General features: G+C 45.0%; 1 protein-coding gene across 2 annotated transcripts; it reads right to left on the reverse strand.

The window, feature by feature from the left end:
- Positions 1-402: 402 nt before the first annotated feature.
- Positions 403-26,280, reverse strand: IGF2 (insulin like growth factor 2). 2 transcript variants are annotated; one of them, XM_019551579.1, is made up of 4 exons: positions 25,948-26,280; positions 15,083-15,245; positions 2,937-3,103; positions 403-1,045 (listed from the first exon to the last, which is right to left on the reverse strand). In XM_019551579.1, exons 1-4 carry the CDS (start codon positions 26,044-26,046, stop codon positions 806-808), a joined length of 669 nt encoding a protein of 222 aa, XP_019407124.1. In that variant the 5' UTR covers positions 26,047-26,280; the 3' UTR covers positions 403-805. The 2 variants fall into 2 exon arrangements, with proteins under 2 accessions (XP_019407124.1, XP_019407125.1); XM_019551580.1 differs by lacking the exon at positions 25,948-26,280 and adding an exon at positions 25,176-25,341.
- Between the last annotated feature and the right edge of the window lie 532 nt (positions 26,281-26,812).

Consider the following 26,812-nt stretch of genomic DNA (forward strand, 5'->3'; position numbering starts at 1 on the left):
TTTTCCTTCCTCTTTCTCTTCTTCTTCTCCCTCACTTCATCGGTGATTTTCAAAAGGTGCAAGTCGATTTGGAATCTTGTAATTAAGCACACACACAAACAATTGCAGATGGGTTGCATTGGAATTTCTTCTCAGTTACTTTTTCATAACAAAAAAGGTGCAAAAGAAATTGCTGTTATAAAAATAAGCAAATTTTACCAAAGAAAAAAAAAAGTGGTGTGGGAATGAGGCAAAATTAAAACCCTCAATATTTCTCTCCATTCTTTTTTTTTTTTCACTTTATTGTCAAGAAAGACATGGAATGGACTCTTCTTTTTTTCTTTTTTTTTTGTTTTTGGTTTTTTTGTTTGTTTGTTTGTTTTGTTTTGTTTTGTTTTTGCTTTTTGTTTTTTGTTCCAGGTCCTTTCTCTCTCTCTCTCTCTCTTGCTCTTTCTTTTGTCTTCTGTTGTTGGCACCTGTGATGTCATGTAGTGCCCAATAGGAAAAAGTTCAAGTGCCAAACTGTCCCTTTAAGTACAGGCTTGAAAAATACTGGGTACATATGGGAAAATAAAACCCCTTAATGTTTAAAGGACAATGCCACAGAAATTATGTTGCTGCTGACAGCGTTGTAATCCTGTTCTTACTATGTCAGTTGTTTGGTTCTCTTTAGGTTAGCATTAAGGTGCCCCCTTTTTATTGCTCCTTGGTGAGAAGGACAATGCTTCCCCCTTTTGCTTTGTGGGGGGCGGAGGGTTTGGGGGCCTAGGCCTTAAAAGTCCCTCCCAAGGAGAGCAACAAAAAAAATTGAATCCAATTTCACAGTTCATTTCTGGTTGCCTGTTGTTTCTGAGGAAGCTCGCACAATCGGAGGCTTCTGGCTGGGCAGAGAGATGAGAGGACGATGTACCTTGGTTTCGTCAGATGCTTGGAGCCCTTCAGCTTGCCACCGGAACCTGCGAGCACGGAGGATGCTGGGGACCTCCTGTTGTAGGCGCTGTGTGCTTTTTTTCTGCCACACATCGTATTTGGAGTACTTAGCATGTGGAGGCTTTTGAAAGCTATCCTGAAGGGGAGAGCGTAAAAGGAAAAGCAAAGTGAGGTTCACAGTGAGTAGGGCCATTGACTGTAAACACCGTGACACTGTTGTTTCCACAGAGAAACCCAATCAGACAGACCTGCCCAACTTGACCCTCTGATAGCAAAAACACCGACTGAGGCATGTTTCAGCCCCAGCACTGAGGTAATTAATAACTCAGACCTTGAGCATACAGTCACTGTGCTCCCCTGTTCACTTTCTTAAAAATGTATGACTACTCTGGCAGAAAGGGGAATTCATTGGAAGGATCTTGCATCTCATGCTGTGCTAACAAATGTAGTTTTGAGACAGCTGAAGGGAGCCATTGCCAGTAATTCATCTTCAGTTACCTGCTTGCACCAGAAGGCTCTACTCAGATATAATAACCAATTTTTTGTTAAATATTTAGATCACTTTGACCCAATTTCCCCTAAAATTAAACCAAGACACATTCAGTTCCCTGACTGAAAATGCAGCAGATATGCTTATCCACTACGAGATGTCAGCAGCTGTTTCCCTGCATTACAGATTTTCACTTATTTCACTAGGGTTTTCTTTACTGCAAGAAATGTGCAGTCAGAGTCACAGGGAACAGGGCTGGGAAAAGTCATCTAGTCCAGGGGTGGCTGACCTGAGGGGCACCCCGGTGTGTGGCATGACCAGCCTCTGTATGTTGCATGCAGCAGCAGATCAGAGAATGGGGCAGCAGGCAGCATGGGGCAGAGAGCACAGAACAGGGAGCAAAAAGCAGAGCAGCAGATCAAGCAGAGGAAGGGGATTGGTGTGGCTCTTGTGGAGGTATGGGGATTAACTTGTGGCCTGCCAGAATGGTTGGTCCTCACTGATCTAATCTATTCCCCCTGCCCCAAGACATGATCGATTCTACTTGACCAGTCTTTGGGTCTTAATAATTAACTTTAATTCCTCTAAACTGGAAGGTTTATTTCTGCCAGACACTGTCAGCTATTGCTGTTGCTGCAAGAAAACATAGCTCAGGGGATGGGACACTGATTCTGTTCTTGGTTCTGCCATGGATCTCGCATGACCAGGGCCAAGTCAGTTCGCTTCCATGCGTCAGTTTCCCCATGAAGATGATATTTGCAATTTTCTTTAAGTGTTTTGGGTCTATAACAGTATGGAACAGCCCTTTTATTACCAGCAAGGCTGTTTTTCTTTTTTTGATATAGGACATAAAACGACACAGGAGGCAGCAACCAGCAACCGTTTTTGTTGTGTGAAGGTTTTTAGGCAATAAGCAGAATTTAAACAATACATTTTAAATTCTGACTGGCAGTTTAAGTGAACATCCACAGCTCCATGAGGACAAGTCAGGTCTGTACCACCTCCCATTAAGGAATCTATGCTTGGCAAACCAGTTCTCATAATGATCTGATACACAACACAGATGGTTTAGATCCACAGGTAAACTGCAGTGCAAGAAGCTGAGCAAACAGACTGAAGTCACACAACAAGTCACTCAGAATCTGGAAGTCAACTCTCCAGTCCTTGCCTCTCTCCATTATATTATAACGCTTTTCCCATTGCCACTCCTACTTTTCCTGACTGAGCCTACTTTTACTTGAACAGTGAGCACATATGTCACCTTTCAGTGATTTCATTTGATTCCCTTCTTTGTAGTACCTTTAAAAACAATATTACTTTTATTCACTTCATCTACTACATCTTTGATCTCCCACTTTATTGGGAGTTTGTTTTGGACAGGTCATTTTACAGTAGTTCCCATTGGCTTATGGCTCTGTCCCATGACAATCTCCCTGTACTGTTTTTAGTGCAGAAGCAGCAGATCTTAGAGATAAGAATTCTCTTTTCCCATGGGACTTTTAGTAGCAGCTGATGTCTAGATGCAATCTTTACTCACCTTGTTTAGTGTTGGTAAGCTTGTCAGAGATGTGGAAGACAGGTCTCGTTCAGACTTAACAGACTTAGCACAGTATGTTTCCAGAAGAGCGAGGTCACAACTCCGAAAACAGCATTCCTCCACAATGCCACGGTTGAACCTTCTGTTATTTCGTCCCACAGGCCTACCTGAAATGGCAGAGTTCTAGCAGTTAGATGTCAGTGGGTTTGATTTAGATTGCACACTTTTCTTCACACACTATCTGTATAGCACAGACTAATATGGGCAGTGCTGCCACATAAATGACTGAGCCCTGGTCTGTACAGTGTTTCCATTCAATTAACAAGTTCATTTAAACTATTCCAATCCATCTTCTAGTGTGGATGCTGTTACTATCATATGGATCTGCCATAGCTTATTCTTGCAGGGGAACAGATAACTGGTACAAAGTATCCAGTATAGCTACAATATAGCCCAAATAGTACAGCCTTAGTGTAGACAAGGCCAAAATACTATATAAAGCAGCAGTAATGCCTCTGGTGCAGGTCACTGCATGTGCATCGTACTAAAGAGCTGGTGGGACTCTTGAGGTGCCAGCTAAATAGAATAGCTATTTAGCTTAGTCTTGAAATAAGGATCCCTGCTTCCATATTTTTCTGCAGAAGGATGTTGTAGCCAGCAATGAAGTATCCAATACTGAGAAAGTCATGTGTGTTTCACTTCATGGCTTAATTTAAAAACTAAGCACAGCAAAGAACAGGCGCCATTTTATTTTTTTTGAAACACATACACATGGGCAAATCAATTCAAATTTGCCCGTATTTCACTGTAAAACAGATTAGGTTTGGAAACATCAAGCTTCCAAACCACAAAACAGCCTGGAACCAACCAATCTCATTTTACCCATTTCAGTTTTTTTTTTTTAAAAAGAGAAAAAGTGAAATGTTTTGACTGCTGTTATGGAATTAACTGAGGGGTCTCTAAGCTCATTTTAGTAGACATCTTCTACAAGTGTATGAACTGGTTCCAGTTCAGCAAAGCACCTAAGTGCATGCTTGACTTGAGTGGTCCTCCCTTCTACTTAAACTGAAGCATATGCTTAAGCATAAGCTCTACTAGATTGGTATATGACGACTTTGCCAAATGCTGACTTTCTTCCCATCTGCTTTCCTGGGGTGCTCAATAACTCACAAGATTGGGACACTTTAATCGCTTCTGTAGTTGGCATTCTGCAGATCCATGAAGGAGCAGTCTGCAAAACTCTACAGACACACACTCCTTTATTTTGATGTAGTCTAGTGAATGGGTGGCATTTTGAAACCCCTGAAGACAGTGCCCTAGTTCACTGGCCTTTTGTAAAGATAAACCTTTGTTCTACTTCATCTGACCTCACTCTTTCCCAACTCCTCCACCCAGAACCATACACAGCCACATTTTAAGGTCACTAGAACAAGTAAGGCATCAGAGAGTGAATCTGAGCTGCTATAGGGGACGATGCTGACTCATAACATCCAGCCTGGCTTCTGGAATCATTTAAACAGATCTATTTCCCCCCCTCTCTTTTCTGAAAACATTTCAGGCGCGACCTTTAACCAGTCAGCCGTGAAGGTTAGAAGGATGGTTCACTCCCTGGAAAAGTTCAGTGAAAAGAGAAAGACAGGCATTGTTGGGAGTTTATTTCTCTCATTAAAATGTTTGTGCCATGCAAGCTCCTGGTATTTAGGTTGTTGTATTTAAAGGGGCAGCTCCACCCCCCACCCCCACTCCACCCATGTGTCACCAAAAAAGGCACACTTAAAACTGGCTCCCTATTCAAGTCTAACTTCCATAGTCACCTCTATGTTCATTTACCTGACTTCATTTTTTTAGCTCAGACCCTCAGCAGTACAGATCAGTTTCCAGTGATAGGCTCCTGAATACACGCTGCATTTTGGTTCCTTGTTATATCCCCAGCAAACCCATGAGGGTGATGGGTGAGTCTTCATCAGTGACCTAATCCTATTTCTGAGTCTGTGCATATATTCCAAAGTGTAATACCTACTCATCAGTAAGTAATCATACAACCTTTCGGAAGCAGCTGCTGAATAAACCCAGTGGGTGTATTGTGAGTGTATGTGTAACTCTCACCAATGTATGGCAAATGTAGGCCTGAGTAGAAAAGAAACACTAGCTCCCCTACCTGGATACACATGCACAAAAGATTTGCAGTTGACCCGGCAACTACCTAAATAAATGAACCTGCTCAGCTACAGAAATTTGAACATCCTAAGATTTTTCCCTTTTCTGGTAGGCACAGACCAGTTCATTTAAGCAAGTAATCCACAAGGCTATAAGTCAGGGGCGGGCAAAATATGTCCTGCAGGCTGTATCTGGCCTGCCAGGCCACTTTATCCAACCTGCGGGGCCCCTAAAAAATTTTGAAAATTAATATTTATCTGCTTCTGGCTGGCTGTCAAAGATAACAGGAGCCAGGGGCAGTAGGACCCAGGGGGAGCCAGCAGCAGGACCAAGCAGCCCAGCCCAACCCCCCCACCCATAACCCTGCTTTCATACATGCTCACTGCTCTAGCATCGCGTGGTTCCTGGCTGTATCGCCAGACTGTGGGAGCATGGGGCTCACGCCAATACCCCAGGGCCAGGAGCCAGGGAGGTGGGAAGGACAGGGAGTGTGTGTGTGTGTGTATTTATAGAGGTGAGTCCCACACGCACACCCCACCATACACATGCACCCACATCCCACTTGCACTGCCATACATGCAGACTTGCACATCCCAGCCACCCTTCTCTCACACACATTCCCCCACAAACCTCATACCTACTCTCACCCCACATATCCACACATACGCACATGCTCCCTCACCCCACACATCTATTTCCCCAAACACACCTACACCCTCCCCCACATATCCACAGCCCTCCACAAACCTATACGTACCCCCCTTCCACCCACTACCTACCCACAAGAGTAAGACTTCATTTTAAGCTATTGTGCCATCACCTCTGTGTATACTACACAAATGAATGTAAATCAGGACAACAATATTTTTTTAAATGAAATTAATGAATGTTGTAGATGTTCAATTTTTAGAATATCATTTGGTATTTGTCTGGTTACAAGACGGCAAAACCACTTGCTGAAAGGAGTACTTCTGGGGACAAGGCGAGTGACTTCTGATGGCAAAGGTCAGGGCTCAGGGGGTGGGACTTCTGGTCACAAAATGGTGGCCAGGGGGCGGGACAAGGCTACCCATGCAGCCCTCGATGGTTTGGCAAAACTTGGTAAACGTCCCTCTGCCCAAAATAATTGTCCACTCCTGCTATAAGTGTTACACTGTCTCTCCTGTCAGAAAGGCTAGAAGCAGTCCAAATTTACAATCCCAGGAAGGAGAGAGAAGCAGAAGTGTTAAAGGCAAAATAAAAATAAATTCCAGGTGACTTTGTGATGGTTCTGGGTCTCTCTTCAAAGACAACACTTCACATTACAGCTGGTGGCAGATTTCTAAGGTGCTGAAGTGCATGGTTTCCAGAGAGGCTTTTAGACTGTATTTTGCTTTCAATAAAAGGATTTGGCTGTTTTCATATATGTGTTTGTGTAAGTAAGCAGGTAAACTATTCCAAAGCACTCGAGTGAATTAGCAATCTATTGGCTTTCAAGGAGACTTAGACATCTTCTTAGTGCCCAAATCAACTTTTGAAAATGTTACTAAATATTTTCCAATGCAGTGCTTCATGGCCCTGAAAATCCTGTCTCAGGTGCTTACATTTGAGAGGTGATTAGTCCAAAATGTTTTTGTCTTCTGCAAGTTCTGTTTTCCCTTTCCCACCTTCCCCAAGTTACCTCCAAAAACATGAAATCACTGAGAAGCTGCAGTTATCTGCTGTATAAATTTCTGCCTGCAGTTTTCCTGGCTCACTTTGGTGCCAACTATTTTCCTCCGATAAGACATATTTTCAATTACATAATCGTACATATGAATTCAAGCAAAAGCCAATTAAGTTTTCCATGGAAGAGTTAGTCTTTTTATAAAAACAATAAGCACAGCTATTCACCAGAAACCACTTCTAGATAATGACCCAAAGGCAATAGCTACCAGGAAATTTCTAGTTAAGGGTGATAACACTGCTAATCTGGATGGGGTGAGCGTTAATTCTACGGTGTGATTTACACCTGGACTGAAGAGCGAATTTCCTGGCTTTTGCCTGTCTGCAGCCTCTTGCCTTAATGTTACTAAAACACACAGCGAGCATGTTGCTTTTCTATTACTTGGCTAAAGTGGAATACTGTATAGAAATGGTTCCTTGGCAGAAAGTGGAAGAGGAATCAGTAGACATCCACTCTCACAGAAGTACAAGGATTAAGTATTTGCCTTTCTCCTTCTCTTCTCTACTTAAAAAAGGGATGTACTTTTTCTATTCCTGCTCCACAAGCCCTTTAGTTAAAGCCCTCTGCTCTGCCCTCAACTCTATCCTCTCCTGTTATTTTTGCTCCTGGGCATACTCCATTGATATCTATCCTGGTACTGCTGAGTATTTGGTTACCCAGAATCCTTTGTGTTAGTACCATTTCTTACTTTCTTGGATCAGATTACACCTGTGTGGGGGAAGACCTTACTAGTGCAGATTTGAGCTATGGTATGAAATGAGCAGTGCTGAAGTAAAGCTAGCTCTCATGGATGTGGCTGAAGGAATGAATGCAAAGTACTTCAAGAAAATTATTTCATCTCTTCTCTGGCTGTTTTGTTAAAGGTGAGGAGAGTATGCACCTCTTGCTGGCTTCAGTACTGAGTAACTGACAATCAGGCCATTTGTACTTTGGCACCCAGAATTATGTACCCAAGTCTGCATATTTTGGTTCTTTATATGCAGAGCTAGAAAGTGTATGTGTGCTGTCCCTTAGCTGCTAACAATGGTGGAGAACCAGCTTTACTAACACAGTGGGCATGTCTACACGTGCATGTATGTTATCTTAAATTTACTGAGCAGTAAGCAGAAATAGGCTGGCATCTACACAGGCAGGCATTAAAGCGCATTAATGCTGTGTGTGGACTGACTTGAGCCTAAAGTTAGTCCCAAGTCAGTACACACACAGTGTTACTGTGCAGTAAGGCATCTACATGTGCAGTAAGGCATCAGGCGTAAATTGATGCAGGTAGTAAATTTATGCTCAAGTAGGTGCAGGTCACCATATTTATTGCACAGTATGGGCATGCATATTTAGACACGCTCCTGTACCATGCAGTAATTTCAGTTACTGAACAGTAGTGCACACGTGTAGATGCACCCAGCGTAGACAGATGTATACAGCGAACTGCAGGCTTAATTTTTGGCATGCAGAAAAGTTGCAAGCATTGGTATACATTTTTGCAAACTTCCCGCACCCTTAGCAAGGTGTGGAAGAAATGCTAGTTTAGCAAACATAGCATAGAGTATGGATAAAAGCACCTGTAGTCACCTGTAGTACTTAATATCATGTGTATCAAGAGCTGAGAATGTGACAACTTTATTGGGATGGTTATGACCTCAGTGGCTAGGTAGAGACATTCAAAAAGGGGATGGAAGGGGAACTGAGTACAGACATAGAGGTGAAATTGATCCAAGTTATGCAGTTTTCTGTAACCAGCATAGTTTACATTGGTAGCAAACAGGACACACATTTGCCCTCTGGTGCAGGGGGCAAATCTTAGACCAGGTTTTGCCATTTTTAAATCAGTATATGTGTGCTGTTTTGGTATGGGTATAGACTGGTTTCTGATCACTAAGGGCACTTACACACATGCAGGGTGCCTGTTCCAACGTGCTTTTCCAATGCATCAGAGCAGACTCGATTACCTGAGTTTGCTGTAGCACTTAAATTGGTGAGCTCTGGCAGCCTCGTGGTTCACGTGCATGGGTGGTGCAGTGCGCCTCCGTGCTGAGAAAATGGCAACAGCGTGTTTTAAACTAAAACACATTTGATATGCTTTAGTTTCAAGTGCACCACTGCCATTTTCTCAGAGTGGGGATGCGCCGTGCCACTGATACACATGGCATGGCAGTTTTAATTAGTGCGGGCTGCTAATTAAAAGCACCTGGCACCATGTCAGAAGCATGTGTAAAAATGCCCTTATACTAGTAAAAGTGCTTATGTCTGTACCTGGCCTGTGAGGGTCAGAGCACTGGAACAGAGTAACAAGTGGTATCAAATCAGGCTGCCAGTCAGGGAACCCATATCTGAAGTACAGGTGTCCAGAGAAAGCCTGTGTTCAGAGAAGAGCAAGGATGCTGGTTGATCTGTTCCTCTAATTTAAAGAGGGCCAAGATGCTGGTCACATAGCAGTAGCCCAATTAGTCACTCAAACAGTATTTCTCTGGAGGGTACCCCACCCTCATTATCTATCATTTATCTACCAAAATTGCTTCCAGGATTGAAGTTGAACTGCACAACTAGTCCTGTGTATGCCTGTGTGAGCAAAGAAAAGCATGCATAGGTGTATGCATGCACATGAGGGAACCTGCGCATTCATGCACATCTCCACGTGTACATGTGTGTGTGGGGGGGGGGGGACACATATAGTTGGCTGCTCGGGGAGAATGCAGAGTGTACAAGGCCCACAAACCCCACCAGAGAAATTTTAGGTTTATCTGGAGCCCTCTCCCTGTCCTCCCTGACCCCACCCCCTCCTATCAATCAAGCACCAAGCCAAGTGGAAGGAGACTTTGGGTGTAAACAATCCCCTCTCCCCTGTCAAAGGAATGTAGAGACCAACAAGAGGACCTTTGTCAAATGGCTGGGCAGCCACAGCCATTGTCCCAGTGCCCCCTGCCTGCCCCTCCTCCACCCCAGCAGCAACAGCTTCCCCCCCCCACAACAACCTTCTTTTTCCTAGTATTATTCTGAGGAACGGCACAGGGAAAGAATGTGCCCTGTCAGCATAAGTGGCTGGAAAGAGCTAAATTCTTATCAGCTGTTGGAAAGGAGGAAACAGGAGCTGTTGTTTACAGAGAAGTCAGACGCCTCTTCCCGCCCCCTCCCCCTGTCTCTGATACCCCCTCTCCCGACTCCAAAAATTCCATATCCAGGTCTTCCTTTCTACACAGCTTACTCCAAGAGACTATTTTTACTGGTGGAGTCCGAATCCTGAGGTCAGGGGGACACAAGTGCTTTGTGCCCCCTCTGTCCAATGCTTTTGGGGCCACATCACTCTGGGCCTGTACCTAGTGCAATCATTTACTTGCACTGGTACAAAAGAATGGGGGGGAGCCCCCCAATTCAGGATGGTGGCATTTAACACTCTTGGTTTATCACTGTATTCAGCTGTGGAAGGTTCAGAATAGTAGTGGGTTAGAGGCATTTTACAAGCTAGTTCAAAAATACTTACAGGCTTTGGAGTTTTAACATCCAAAGAACCTTGTCTCAAATATCTTGCTCAAACATAAGCAAGTGGTCCAAGAATCCTGCAGCAGCATTTAAGATCTAAGGCCAGATCCTCAGCTGGTATAAACTGGCATAAGTTCTTCTGACTTCAGTGGAGCTACACTGATTTACAGCAGCTGAGAACCTGGCCTAAACTGAACAGATTTATACTACATTGTTGAAGGGTCAGAGGCATTTTCCATGCCAAATATTTTCCCAGGGAGTATCTCCCTGGACTTCCTCCTGAAAACATTCGTGGAAGGAGAGTTTCAGTATTGGTACTATAGGAGCTGCTGAACAAAACTAGAAGCTGCTGTTTTCTTATTCCTTTCTGCCATTTTCAAACACATATCCTTTCTCCCTAAATACAAAACTGGAGATGGGCTGGATCCCAGAGTAAAATGCCCCTTCTGCCTTCCTGCACCTTGGAAGCCATAAGACCTATATGCTGAATACTGTGGTTTTAGTTCATTTCTATGAAGAGCAGAGAGGCCCCGAATTCCCTTTGCCCCTATTATCTTAAACCAAAACCCCCTTTACATATAATGCATGAAGATAGATGTGCACCCTGCAGAAATTAAATTGTTAGGGTCTAGTCCTGCAGCCTTTACTCAAGTGTGAATTCCATTTACTTTCCAATGGGATTTTGGAATTGGCTAAAAAACTAGGGTCCTGAAGTACAGCCCATTTTTTCTGTGCGTGCTTTTCATTACAGCAGAACGCCTAAAGCCCCTGGTCAGCATAGCCCCATAGCACTAGGCCCCAAAGACATTCCAAGTCTCAGTAGATAAACAGGACAACAAGAGCTGGACAAAGCAGAACAGAATCCAAAACTTATATATGGCCTATAGAGAAATTTCTCCAGCCAACTCTACTCCTCAGTCCTGGCATCTCCAAAATCTAGCCCCATTAGTGTCTCAGCTTCCATACAGATGGTCTGAGAGAACTGTTCCTGACTACTGAGTGCAGTTCAGATCAAAGCATGGGTAACCTCTGTGCTGCTCACCGTAGTGATATTTCATATTTGTTTTAAAGAGCTCCAGCTCTTGCAGTCATCAGTGTTGTTTGTATTGTGGTAGCAACCAGCATCCCCCTTGAAGCCCAATATTAATCTACTGTGCTAGACACTGTACAAAGGCTGAACAAGGACAAAGATTATCCTCAAGAAATCCCCATTTAAGTAAGAATTTACTATTTGCCCCTGCATCTGCCCCACTTTGTCACAGGGGGTCAGGAGGATAAATAAATTGGCCTGCATCTGCATTGATTGGCACCTATAGCACAAGTGTAAAATATTAGACTTTCTGCCCCTGCAAGTGGTACAGAGGCACCACCACAAAGGAGGGCCATGGAAAAATCAGCCCCACTGAGTTGGATGGGGCTCCAAAACAAGGGTTCCAGAAGCACCTAGATATATAAATGCAACAGTATTGTTCTTCCAATTATGCCCTTCCAGTGGTTTAACTTAACTAACTTTTTTTAATTCTCTCCTTTCCAAGGATACACAGCAGACATGGAAGGGTAGTGATGCATAAGGGTTTGCCAGTCATTTCTGTATTTGGAAAAACAGCAGAGATGCTAATTATCACTGTTTTAATTTTACCTGAAGGTGAACAGCGCTCACCTGTGCTTGTAGGGTCAGGCTGCCAAAGGGCTCATCCTCCCATTTATACATGTGCTTCTGAGCCTGTATTCTCCAGAAATGCTGATGGTTGCTTATGAAAAATCTAGCCCTAGTTTTGAGAACTAAAGGTGAAATTTTCAGAACACTAATGCAGTGCAAGGGACCAGGAAAACACTACAGGCAGAGCTCCCTACCATGTCAGGAGCAGCCTAGCAGCTTCTAACGGAGATACCACCTTTTTCCAGAGCTAAATGCACATAGAGGAGCATATTCTAGCAAGGTGCCTGCATCTCAGTATGGTGACATGCCCCCATGGCTCATCACATGTCATTCAACTGACACAACAGGTTGTGAAAGAATACCCTTACCAGGTGGGAAAGGGTTAAGTTGAGGCTTAATATGATTTGATTTAGCCTCCTAAGGTATACAAACCCTCCAGAAAAACTGAGAGAAGAAAACAGATTTGCCACTTGGTGAGAAGATACTTGTTTGCCTTCAAAATGTTTTTATTTTGGACTGGGAGGAAGGGTCATTCCAGGTGAACAGAGGTCGGTATGTCCACAAAACAAAAGCCCCATTCCCTTTCGTCCTCAGAGAGGGGGAGGGAGAAGAGACACAAAGCGAGAGAGAGACAGACACTTCTCTATACATAGACAGAAAGGAAGAGGTGTTAGACCAGACAGAGCTATCCTTTTTACTATTGGCTGGTAAAGCATGTCCATGTCCTATAGCCTCAGCAGAACTTTGGCATGTGGCTTGTTGACAGAAGGAAACGTGGAAGGCAGAAGATGAGAAAAGGAAGAGTAGCAGTCTGCAAACTCTTGCAGCTAAGCTAAGTAACAGATGAAAAATACTCCAAATGAGCTTCCAGACTTTGTTCTATAAGCAGCAGGTGGGTCCTTGGTGCACTTGTAGGTAGCCAACAGAGGAGTCGTCGATAAAGTGATCTCTTATGACCAGGCACCAAATCACACTAATACAGATAAATACATTCCAAGTATTAAACTGATGTGTGCAAATGCTGTGACGCCAACCAGAAGGCGAACACTATGAATTTTAAGGGAAGGGTGCTGAAGAAATTCAAATATGCTTCCCACCAGGAAGCCTGGGAGTCCCTCACATCTCCTGAGAGATGGAACAAAAAAAAAAAAGAAAAAATCGGGTGGTTGCAACACCAGCTGAGATCAGGCCGCAAAATTTAGACTGAACAAGAGACTGGGAGAGAGCATTTTAACATTTGGATATTGGTTCTTTTCTAACCCTCTCCCTGAAAGAACAAAGATCCTAAAAATCAATATTACATATTGCCCCATTCCTCAGAATAAGTGTCATGCAGCTGGTTGCTAAATTGGATAGACTATAGCTAGAAGCACTTCTTTTTCAGAGTCAGGTAGGTTTATGATTATCATGTTTATAACAGGAAGCCCTCTTGCTATCTAGATCAAATTATTGAGCTCATCAATGTATTGACATCTCCTTTTGACCATCTTCCTGCCAGTATTACCACCCCCACTGGTTCCAGATAAACTCCTGTAGTTAGATTTAAAACAGCTCACAAGTGAAAGGCAAAATATAAGTGCTCTCCTCATTTTCGGGCAGAAAGAAAAGTGTGTCCTTTGACTGAAAGTCTAAAGCAAGTCACCTGGGACAAATTGAGAGTGCACCTATAGTGAAATCAACCAAGTTATGGCTTTATCACAGGAATGAATTTGACCTAATGTAAGCAGGAAGAGGTGAAGCATGTCTCCATACACACACTCACAAAATGGCCTTTTGCTAGAATCAGAGGATCTATTTGCTTTTATTCCTCCCCCTCCTTACCTAATTTATGTTAGGTTGTTTCATGGAATGTGAAATCTAACCCCATCCCTCTAACACTTCCAGTAACTGGGTGGAAAACAGTTTTGCCCTGCCTGACCCAGAAGCTAAACAAGTGTTGATACCAGCTATGGTGCAACAAGGTAGGAAATCACTGTTAGCTATTGCCAGCAGTCAGTTGGTATCCATAGTTGTGTGTGGTCTCTAAATATGTACTGGGAGTAGCCTCAGACCAGGAGGTCTGAAAGCTGCCCAGAAAACGGAAAAATTTATATTTCCTCCTAAATCAATTTAGACTGTCATTGGCATGCTTTCACCAGTACCCTAGAGTTAAAACTGCAAATTAATACCTAAGTGGATGTAAGTCTAGGGGCATTTATATTATGGGACATACAATAGGGCACAGACTAGACATACAGGAGTAAGAAAATGGCTTGATTGAAAATAGGTGTGTCAATGCTGCCATCACACTGTCTTCCACTATGTATCTGTTATAACTTATTACCCAGCAATGTTTTGATTTTTCTGGCACAGCCACATATATGAAAATCTAGGGTTTCTTCATCACATGAGAGTCTTCACCACATGAAGGTCTGATTCCCCTGCTCCTTTGGTAGTCACTGGACATGTCTACACATGCATTAATATACTGTAATTACAGCACATTAAATTTAGTACCTGTAAAAACAGGTACTAACTTAATGCACTGTAATCAGTGCTACTGCACAGTAGTTCTGGCACTCATCCTTTAGGTGATGCTAATGCTCAGTAGACTAATTCTACTATGCATTAGCACGGCTTTTGCCGTGATGCACTAATGTGCAGTAGAATTAATCTGCTGCGCTTCTAATGTCTTGTGTAGACATGTCCACTGAAACCTACACCAAGTGCTTACAAGATGCTACCTACCATTTTACTATATAAGTGATGATACAGAAGTGCTGTGGTGGCAAATCAGCCTCTCCTGTCTTATCAAAACTGCAGCTGGATGTTCAATAGACTTCACTCTGCACATGGATCACTGTGGAGGGGAATTTATGTAAGATCTAATGCTGGCTGTGTAGCAATCACTGTGTGACCCAGCTGGAGCTCCAAGAGATCTTTCATATTAGCTCTGTCTCCCAGCAAATGAGATGAATCCAAGCAATGCAAATGTCTACCATGGACACAGAATCACTGTCCTTAGAACTTGCACGTTCCTCCACCAAGGTGAAGCCATGTGCATCTTGTCTTTGAGCTAAGGGGACTTTGAGGGAGCATGTTCCTTGTGCCACCACCCCACTCTTTTCCAGTCATTCAGTTGAACATAGAAAACATGCTGGAGGTACTTACTGAAGTAGAAGCCCCTGTCCCCACAGACAAACTGCAGTGTATCCACTAGTTCCCCACCACAGAGGGTTTCAGCGGTGCCATAGGCCGACACAGAGTCCAGAGTGTATGCCAGGAAGGTGAGTGCAAGCAGCAGTCTCCGCCTAAAGGCACACATCCTCTGCACCTGAGAGATACAAATTTAAATGGTTAAATATTGGGAGCACCCCCCACCCCTTTCAGTATTTCCAAAGCAGTGAAGGGAACAACCTCATCTGCAGGCACAAGCAGGTAGGACAGCATCCATATTGGAAGAGAAGGCTCCTTAATTTATTTGTGACCATCTCCACAATGAAAACAGTGGTTCTTTCCAGTCAACACTCATTTTACCTCTTGCAAAAAGCTGGCTGCCTCAGAAGAGCACCTCCTATGAGTCACTCACTGAAAATGCCACCTCCAGTGGGACTGAATATTTTTATCAAAAAAAATTCCTGCCATTTCATCCAAACTGAATCTCTTCACTAACTTGTACTGATTTCAGCAAAACTTTCCATGCACAAGAAGTTCATTTTAGGAATTACAGCTTTGTGGCAAATCCTGTCTTCTGATTCAGGATGGAAGCACATTTCAAAATTTCTTCCAAAACTGAAATTGAGTTTTTAGCCAACACCCAGTGCTGCCTTTGTTGAAAACTGCTGTTGTGTCAGGAACCAGGACAGATGACTTTGGCTGCCACCACTGAATGCATCTTTACATTTGATATTAGCTAATCACAAGGACTGACCCTTGAAAACAAGCCCAAAAGTTGGGTTACAAAGAAATGTCTAGGATGAGAGTGACAATCCTAATGCAATCATGTATCTCGCATACCAAGTGTCAGAGTGAAATTCCCCTCGGTAATAACCAACCTGCCTCTAGAGCAGACTAATAGCAATTTAAAGCAGCTAATATTTGCTATCGAATTTCCATTAAGGTTTCTCTCTACAATGACCTGTGGCAACTTCCTCTCTTCCAGTCCTAGGCCTCTGAGCAGAGACTGCCAAGCTTGCATGTATGTGTGCACACACACATACGTGCATGCACGTGCAGGTGAGAGACAGAGCCATGGGAAGACTGGACACTTTTAGGGGTGATTAGTACGGACCTATAATAAAGACTGGAATTAAATTAACCAACTCACCTCTATTTGTTTGTAACCTAAAACAAAATTTCAAACCAGATCTCTCAGAGGTTAAAAGGACAGTGGGTATTAATCCCCATCTCACCAAGACTCTGGTTAAGATGGCCAGGCCTAGCAGGGTAGGGCTTGAATACAATCACATACAGGTGTACTGTACGAGTAACCCCACTGAGTAGTGACTCGTACTTTCTGGGTGACTTTTGGCAAGTAACTTGACTTGTGTCTCAGTTTCAGGATCTGTAAAAGGCATAGTTATTACCACCTCACAGGCAAAGCCTAAGTCCATGCATAACTTGAGCCACTCTAATACCTCAGAGATGAGCACCAAAGGAAACCTAAAAATAGAATAGTGACAGCAGTTGCTAAAATCAGGTCAGAGTTGAAAGAAGGAAAAAATGTCAAGATGGCCACTGGAATGGAGCAATTTTGACATCTAAAATTTCAAACCGCCAGACTTAATGACAAAAAAAGATGATATATTTATGTATTCATATGGTCTTCATAACCACAGCATCCGAGCGACTTATAATCATCATTAATGGATATTCCTCCCTTCATCCCTATGAGACAATGTGGTTTTATCTTTGTTTTACAGATGGCGAACTGAGGCACATGGTAGATTAAGTGACTCGCCCAAAGACATCTGTGAATGAACCTGTGAATGAATTCAGGTCTCCTGAATCCTAGCATGGTACTTTGTAGCCAGCCTTGCTCCCTACTTTCTAGCTCACCCGCTAGTGACAGAAGTATCTAGATCTTATAACCAGGGGTCTGCCCAACTCAAGGAGGTGGTCAGCCAATTTTGTGACAAGATCGTGGGGCTGGCTGCCATTTTCATGGGCTGATCCTTGTGGGACCCCTTGTGGGACCCCTCTGATTGGCAGAGGGGCTCTGGCGGCCCCACCCCTTGCTGCTGATTTGCTTCAAGGGTTGTCCATCATGTGCTCCCACACCTCACCACTGCAAGGGCTGTCCACCATGTGGCTCTGCTTGTTGCCACTGAATGGTGGAAAGGGGTGGGGCCACATGACAGGCAGCCCTCTCCACCAGTCAGCCATCCTGGGCTCCCCTTTCTACCAGCAGCCCCCTCCCCCCCCCCGGTGAGCTGCGCAGCTGGGCTGCAGCGCCATGAGGACTGCTGGCTCCCTCTGGGGCACCACCGTTTAATTTTCAGTAAGTTTCTGCCCTGCAGATTTTGCAGGTATTGCCCAATTTCACAGGCAATGCCAGATTTCACAATTTCTGCAAAATCCATGAAATCACAGTCTTGGTAGGTCCCTACTTATAACCCTCGCTGGTCCTTTTAGAGCAGACAAAGAAGTAAAAGGTAGTTTATCAAGTGGGGCAAGCATCCAGAAGGAGTAAATATGATAGTGAGGGGTCTCAGGATGCTTGTCCCACCCAATAAACTGCTTTTTACTTCTTTCCCTGCTACCTTTCTCTGGCTATAATATTTGAGTTGGTATCAGATGAACTAAAACCCTAGCTTCGAATGTCTCTGAACTAGATCCATGATGCAGGGTTCACCTCCGCTCTGTTGGGATCTCCGTCTTGCATGAAGACATCTTCTGGTGAACCAACAAAAGGAACAACCCTCACCATAGTCTCATGTATTGGTCTAAAATACATCCGGCCACAGGCGGATAACATCTATTGATGCCTGCCGTTATCCTGGCCTGTACTCACATGGTCCTAGCCTGTTTGGTCTGGCAGCGCTCCTAAAACGCTCCTATTAGAAGATGCAGTAGCTCAGCCGAGACACTTGAGCACCTTAACAAATGGAAATTCAAACAACAAAATATTTACAACCAATGCTTACAGCATTTGACCCTAATCCATTAATCAACAGGAACTCTGCTACCAACTGTGGGTACAAAATTAAGGGTCACTTAGAGGTGTTTGGCTGGCATTACACTTCTATCAGGAAGCACCAGGGATATCATTCCATCATTTCATGCATCCTCCCAACCTGGTGCTTTTTATCACAAAGAGCCTTTAATCTACTTTTAAATGCCTAGGAGTGCAGGCCAGACCTTCCTGGCATTACCTCAGCACTATCTGTGCTGCTTCACTCCAATCCGTGGTGTAGTGATGGTAATCCCCCCGTGACACAGTGATAATTATCTTCCCTCCTTTTTTTTTTTTTTTGGAAACATGGATTCCGATTACTAACAGCCCAAAGCTTAACTTAAGTTCGCAGTTCATCATTAGGGCAGCAGATATACAGTGGCACTTGCCTATAAGCTGTTGATACAGGACACTCAAAAATCCCAATTAACACCACAAGGCTTCTCAGCCTCCTCCAGAGACAGCCAGTTCCCAGAAGGGGCCGTCTCAGTCATATGTCTGGTAGACCCTGGCAAAACCTAAAGCTCATCAGATTGATTCAGGCCTGGGGCTTTGTTTGTGGCTGAGGCCTCAAGATCTTGGAAGATCCCCAATAAAATCCTCTCCTGACCCCCGAGGCTATATGATTTAGTCTGCATTATTACATTGGGTTGCTCTTTAAGACAAAAACCGAGTCCAGCGATGACCAGCCAGACCCCTGTCTCTGCTCTGAAAGACACCATGCACAGACAGCCTGACTGCTGTACCACTGGGAGAGAAGTCATCTCCAAAACAAAAGAGCTAGCTAACCCAACGCATAAGCCACTCTCCCTCCCTCCACCCCACTGCTCACCAGTGAGACTTCCTCCTAGACATCTACTTCCAGGACCAACCTAGGAAGAACAGAAAACCCTTACTCTGCAGCAAGGAGAGTCAGCTGTACCCATAGCTCCCTGGTATCCCCAGTTTAACTTTTTACCAGTCCTCTGTCCTGTTAGGGGTATTATCCACACCACATGGGAACTCTCTTTCTCACATGCATATCTGCAAGACCACTATCTTCTATGAAAAGATCATCATCACCCATGGAGTACACTACCTACATCACATGTATCCATGACTGCACTGGGTTCCAAGTGATTTTTAACTCTGCTGATGTCTCTCTACTTTAATTAAAGAATAAGATGGGGCACTAGACCCTAGAAAACTACACCCATCCCAGACACATACCGGGAGAGAACAAACACATACCAGAAGAGCAAGATTTGTCAGCAGCGCGATATCTGATGCTGGAGGGACCCTGATGCACTCCAGTCCTGTGGAAAAAAACTTCAGCTCCTTGAAAAATGCCTCCCTCTACAGACTTAAATAGCCCTGTTTCTAATGCAAAATCACCTCCCATCCCTTCCCTCAGCCAAGGGAGGAGACAATCAGAGTAAACTCACACCATCAGTTAAAGTCTCTGTCCTAAAAATGACTCTGGTATAGAGCGCCTTTTAAGTGGCCTGCATAAAAGCTGTGAGAACAGAGATGGTACTGATGCTGTAATCTAAACCAATACCGATATGGACATGTGCGATCCAATGAACTGCTTTGTCTCTTATTCCTCCTCCCACTTTAAATGCTGTCTCTTTCCAGACAGTGTTCGGGGTGATTTTCACCTTGACATATTTTTTTTCTCTCCAGAGAACAACGTAACAAGAAACCAGACAGGAAAGCAAAATGCATATTTATTTACTACCTGGTGCTGCATTTTCTCTCTAATGAAAGCAGCTGCAACTCAACACAGCCCCACAGATCTTTTACTTATCTGTTTTGCCATATTGATTCTGTGGACTACAAAGGAAAACCCAGCAAGCCTGACAGCATGGCAAGTTCTAGATGGGTCTTTTTGACCCCTGTGACATTGTCACCTGCAGAGCATGCCTTAGTGATCTCTCAGTTTACTCTTTCCTACTCCCCTCCTATCTTAAAAAGGACACAGGTCTCGTAGGTCTTTTCCCCAAGCGCACAAATCCTACCTGCTTCTGGCCACTGCACCCCTTTGAAAAAGGAAGCTGTAGCTGACGAGTGGTTTATAGGGAAGCTCAAGGTTCAATTCCTGCCTCTGCTACTATTTTGCTGTGTGACCATGGGCAAGTTCCTTAATCTCCCTGTGCCTTAGTTTCCCCTGTGATTTATCTGAACTGGTCACAACAGGCAACAGTCCTTTTCTGCATGTCTATATAGGATCTAGCACAATGGTGTCTGTAGGTGCTAACTTAATACAGATAAATAAGAACTGAAAATGGCCTGTAACAGTCAACCTCACTGTGGCGTTTCTCTGCCTAAGCTGTAGTGAAAAGCGTTCAGGAGCAAAGGGTCTTATGGGCTTTTAACTGAAGTCTCACCCCCAAACTCCAGGCCCCATATTCCCTAGAAAAAACAACCCATTTCTTTCTTGTGAAGTAAGGTGGGCTTGGCTGCATATAACACTTTCCTTTTGCCTAGACAGCAGGTCACTTGCTTTAGCAAGCAGTCTGAAAAGGAATCAAAACATGATCCCAAAACAGTATTCTCTGGTAAAAGCCCACATTTTACAAAAATCTCATGGGCATGAACCAGAGCATAACTGTAGTTATATTTCATAGCGTAGTGGCCCTGGAGTGGCCAGGCAGTATAGCTGTAACATTCATTGCTGATTCCTCTCCTTTTCTTCAGTTTGCTTTCATGTCCCTGATCATTTAGCCTTGCCTTCTTCCCCACAATGTTTCAACACCATCAGCAAAGGAGCAGTTCCTCCAGTGAGTAACTCCTGCCAACCAATACACGATGCCAATACAACACGTGACAACCTCAACTGAAACAACCAGAGGGACTGAGTGGAGAACAGTGGTGCCTCTAACTCAGGACCTCTTGGAGAGGCAGCTCGAATAGAGGCCTGTTTGTCACAAATGCAGACCCACTGGACCACTAGGTAGGAGGTGACAGGTTACAGTCAGTTCACCCAGACGGATTAATCCCTCATCGCTCAAGTGAATCAAGCCCAGGGCTGCTATGAATAAGAGAGTTCAACTGTCTGCTTCCCTGACACTGCTAGTGAATAAGCAAGGAGGAAGCAGAGGCCAGACAGGTCATGAATCCTGTTCAGTGGTAGCATGCCATTTACCTGTCTGTGTTTCAGCTGGATCTATTTATGTGGCTATAATCCTACAAAGCCCCCGGTGCAGATGCCCTGCATGTGGCTAAAGCTGCTCTGGGGCTGAAACCAGAGCAAGTGATACTGCAGACTCTCAGGGTAGGAAACTGTCTGCATAATATCTTGCACCGTGGGCTCCCAAGGCACTAATGCAATATAATTAATAAGTTACCCTGGTGCAGCACATCCACAAGGGAGGGTTTGGATTGTTGCAGCAGCATTGGCAAGGCAACACCAGTGCAACCTTCAACCTTTTTGGGAAAGGTTATTGGGATTTTGAAATTCTCTGAAAGAAAATTCCCCCTCTGTTCCTTTTGTGCACTCTGGATCCTGAGATGACAGAAGCACCTGACGTGGCTGACTGCAGGCTGAGCTGTGAGAAGGAGCAGGAGCTCAGTCACAGCCCTGGGTCTGGCCTTTTCTATTGGAATGACAGCTGTTGGCACCTCCCTGCTCAGCACCATAGCACTCTGGATTGCCTTTGGGAAACACCTAGAAATCCTATGCAATTGAATCAATCTAGGTTGCCTTCCTGTGCCAAGGTGCCTACACTGTGACACCTATGTGGAAGTGCTTACAAGGCCAATTGGGATCTGACCCCCTGGGACCTATTCACAGGAGCCTACAGTTCTGTTAGCCCCCTATATCCTGAATTAATGCCATAAGCACCAAATCACTCTTCCTCTCTGACAGCCCCTTTTCACCCCACTCACAGTACAGACGAGACTCCTGACCCTAAGCCCCTGATCTTCAGAACTGCTAATTGAAGCCAGAGCGAGAATGCAAGAAATAAGCACCTCCCAAAGGCATACTGAGACTCAATAGGCCCCTTGGACAGAGATGAGGTCATGACTCCAGAGACCAGGGTGAGTATTTGGAAACTATTAGAAGATGGAGGAAGAAGTCTCAGCTAATCCTTGGGACCTAACCACTGTGGGTTTGGGTCCAATACCTGTAACTCAATATTGCTATTAGTGTTCTGTCACACTGATGGCTCAGGAGAAACAGGGCTTCCTTCTACACTGAAGAGGAAGACCTCAAAGACCTACATCAGATCACAAAGTGCTGTTATCAAGGAGGCCTGGAAGTAAAAAGCTGGAGAGAGTAGATTCATTGTGATATCATCTATGCTTCTGAAGGGTCCTCTATGCAGCTCTCATGCATATGTATGGAGAGACCCAGAGCTGCCAACTCTTCATGCCTGTTGGTAGTTTCTTAAAGCCCCAGCTACTGGAACCCTGTGATAGATAGAATTGTGATTCTCGTGGAATCACTTTAAAAGCAAAATGAAGCTGCTAGCACAAGCAGGAGAATAGCTTGAAACCATGAAGCCCAATGGCTCCAAAGCCAAAAAGGCAGATACGACACCTAATTTACTTTTTAAAATACTATGATTTGAAGCAGCCTTGTGATTCTTGCTTCAAAGGCTTTATAAGCCTGAGGTTAGCAACTCTGCTCCTACCTCTAGCTCTTACTTTCTTGTCTTAAATGAGGAAATATGCTTCCCCAGTTCTCCCCTGTGTCCTACACTGGGGAGGTCCCCACCATACCTCCCACACTGGGAAGGGGGGGGTGAGGACCCCTTCTATGGCTCCTAGCCCTGGTGCTGTTCCCCTCTGCTCCACTCTGGGTGGCAAGGAGGAAAGCAGTGCATTCAGCATAATACTAGTTTTTCCCATTGAGGCCCACTGTAGATGTGGAAAAATCAAGCTAGAAAAGGTGAATGGGGTATTCAGTACCACTTACTCACTTCACTGGGGAGTAAGAGTGTATTGCATGAATGTTGTTGGTATGCAGCCCAGAAACCTTTGATTTATTGCATGAAAAAAAGGAAATGCAATCTCGCTTAACTCTTCTAAAGACAGTTGGCAGGGCCCAAGGAAGGGATTTAAGTCAATTTTAGTAGCCTCACTTAACTCCTCTCTTTATTTTTCCTCTCCTTCTCCTCTGCATTTGCTTTCAAAACCTGGAGTAAATCAGAAAAAGTTAACAGCAAGTTAAGCTGTTAAATCAGAAATTATGGTGATTGGAGTTTACTGGCATGTGATATTCCCACAACACATTAAACTTGCTCTATGTCTTGGCACAGCACAGTTAACCATTTCAGTCCCATTTCTGCGCACATTTCTTACCTCTTTTCCCTCCCCCACCTCCCTGAAAGAGTCTGCTGAAGCCAACATCCCCCTTCCCCCTTTAGACACAGAAGCCTTTAAAAGCAAAGATAAAGTAAAGTAGGATTTAAGAGGTTAGTCCCAAGATGCAAACGAGCAGAGGGCAGGAGGGGATGGGCGGCTTACAGTGCTGGCTTGTGATCCTGGAAGGCACAGGCTTCTTGGACCCTCTAAAAATAAACTCTCACCTGTTGTGGTGTTTTTTTATTTGTTTGTTTGTTTTTAAGTAATTGTAGCAACCCCTCTCCTATGATGCTCTGTTATGCATCTGGGGCCTGATCCAAAACCCACTGGAATTAATGGAAAGACTCCACTGACTTAGCTCTAAATGTGAACCCTAGTCAGTGATGAAGCCAATGACCCTCCCACAGAGGTCACGGTGAAGGCTCATCTGTAGAAAGCATCAGGACACACTTCTCAGTTTTAAAAATTTTTGTGGGGGGAAAAAAACCCTATGTTTTTGCCAGAAGAGAGGTGGTTTTTTTTATCCCTTCACAGAAGTCAGGGTAGCCCCTTTGAAAGGTTGAAGTGAACTTGTATGTGTCAACAAAAATGAGATTTATAACTCTGACCCATTCCTGTAACCAAAATTGTCAGTTTTGGTCCAAAACAGTTCACTGAATCTCCAACGAGAAACGTCACCCTGCTTTACTACTGTGGATTATGAGGTTTAGGTTTTTTAAGATGGAATCACCCTCACAAAACCTGAGACCCAGACTCCTCAACTCTCCTCTAAATCAACCAATGAGAGAGAAAAAAATCCAGTCCAGTCAAAAAAACCCAAACCTCCTTCTGTTAGTCTTGGCGTCCCAAACTTGTGCTGGTGTTGGGAAGAAAACTACATATTTTGTATAGGAAGTTTCAATCTTAGGCTTTAAAGCAGTGGTTCTCCCAAAGTGTCTATTTAAAACCACCCACACAAGCCTTATTTTTACATTTGATTGCTCCATATTTTCCTGAGTGAGACTAGTATATCAGAAACCCTTTCAATACACCACTGGCTGGAAGGAAGGCAGCCACATCTGCTGGTACAGTTATGTTAAATCTCAGTTTCCTCATGTGCCCCAAGTCCCTGCTGCTCAACAGAGTGCTAAACCTTTCCAAGTTGCTCTCTTAAAACAATTACTGTAGGGAAAAACAATTGGGAAGGAAGAAAGAAAGGGGGGAAAAAAATAACTTCACACAAAGTCAAAGGCTCTATGCCAACCATTAACTCTCTCTCCATTTTGGCTTCATTCTCTTGTTTTTCCTCTCCAAACTGTTATTCCTCTGAGACCGAACATGCTGCAGTGTTTTTCAGAACAGCATTTAATAATCTCTCTCCAGTCTCTGAAGCTGAAGAACTGCATGTCCCTTCCATGCAAAGCACAATCTTGTCATTCCCTTACCCCCCAAGCGGCTGGAGAAAAGTCGCCAGGACTTAGTTAGAACAGGGCTGTTTCAGGTTTTCTCTAGCAGCCCGTACGTGACCCTGCACGGCCCCAGATAGACTAAAAACGAGATCCAGATTGCCGCAATCTGGGTCCACCTTTGCCTGCTGTGACTTGAGCCCCTCTCCTCCGCACACACGCATGCACAGAAGGGGACCTGAATCCTGAGTCGCCAAATGCATGTTGCGGTGCAACCCCATTCATAATTCTCCATCCATCCATCCACCCAGCTGATGCGGCTTCTCCTACGGTTGGGGCTGGCGTTGGGGCTGGGCTCCCCATCTGCTCTGGAGCGGTCCCCGCGCCCACAGAGCGGCGCAGCATTGCAAACCTGCTTCCTTCCAGCCCCTGTCTAGGAATCCCGGCGTGGTGCCAGTGTCTCCATTCATACAAGGACTCAGGAATCCTGAGTTTAAGAGTATCGCCTGCCCATCCCCCTCTGGTGACAGCTCCTCAACTCAGGGGACAGCAGGGCTATGCAACACCTCAGGGCTGCTGAGGGGGAGCCAGGCTCTTGGCAGAGCCCCCAGCCCCCTCCAGGGGTGCACGGGGTCCCCTACGAGCCCCAGCTTGCAGGGCAAGCCATGCAGCTGCTCCCCCTTGCCCCGCTCCGGGGCTGGGCAAGGCAGGCGGCGTTGCGCGGGGTCCCCCTAGCGACCGCCCGGGGCAGCTGCAGCCGGGAGGCACCCCTGGCTCCGCAAGCCTGGGCTCTTCCCCCCTGCCCAAGCTACTAGTCGATCCTGTTGCCCGGTGACTTTTTGCAAGCCTCCCCCCTGCCAGCAACTCCCTCTCTGGAGGAGGCAGCCCCGCAAAGCAATGCAGCCCTCCACCCCCCAACCTGGGTGCAGCCATGCCTGCACAAAGCAAAGACCACCCCCCCCTTCCCCATTTGATCTCTGCAGGAGAAGGGATCTTTGCAGAGCTGTTTGCAACCCGCGTCCTTCCGTGCCCTCGGCGCTCACATGCCCCCCAGACACACCGCCTGGATGGCAGCTTTGCAGGAGCTGCGCTCAGCTCGAGGGAGGAGGGAGCCCTGCTGCCCCCTCCCTGCCCTGGCCCTGCAGGGGTGCTGGGGGCAGGCTGGCAGGGGAGCTGCTCCTTACCTTGGGACTGCCACTGCTCCTTTCAACTTCTTGCGTGCAGCCCTGCAGGAAGGCTGGGTGCCTGGGGCACTCCTCCATGTGCCTGTCTGCTCTTGACATTGCTTCTTTTCTCTCTCTTGTCTCTTGCTTTGCAGACTAATGGGTGTTGGGGTGTGTCAAGTCCCTGCTTCAAGAGGATGAGGGGGTTAGATGGTGATGCTGATGGTGCTGATGAGTCCCCTTTGCTTGGCTCTTTCTTGTCCAAGAGGCAGGGCTGGTGGGGCTTGGTTCTCCCAGCTGCAGCTCTACTCTCACTTAGCTGCTCCACAACTGAGGAGACAGGCTGAGAGCTCTCACTGCCCCTTCTTATATACATCCAATGGGCATGCTCTACTGTAAAAAACCATCAAGGCAACTCAACCAATAACCTTGCAGAACTTATCTAACCCCTCGTCGTCCCCCCCACCCTTTCCTTCCCTCCCTCCCTGCCTCCCTCTAGTGTAGCCCTTCCTAGCCTCACTTGAAGGGAGAAAAAAGTTTTCAATAACATGGTTTCATAGTATGCTTCTCACAGAGAGTTTGTGGCTATTGCTCCATGCAGACAAATTCTCTCCTTGGGTGAAGGGAGAGCGCGGAGGAGGGTGGGGGGAGGGAGAGGTTTGCTTTCATTTCATTTCATGCCTTTTTTTTTTTTTTTTTTTTTTTTAGAGCTAGGTAAAATGAGCAATAAGCCTGTAAGCAGATTTTTTTAACATGGTTTTAATGGTTATTATTTTATAGGGAATCATTCTAGGGCTGTCAAATGCTGTAGTGGGGCTTCAGCATTTCATCCCAGATGTGGGAGGACGCTCGTCTTTGTGTTCCTCGGCAGTGATTGCATTGAATT

Source organism: Crocodylus porosus, unplaced genomic scaffold (assembly GCF_001723895.1).
Source record: "Crocodylus porosus isolate Cpor-Errol unplaced genomic scaffold, CroPor_comp1, whole genome shotgun sequence".
Classification (NCBI taxonomy): Eukaryota; Metazoa; Chordata; order Crocodylia; family Crocodylidae; genus Crocodylus; species Crocodylus porosus.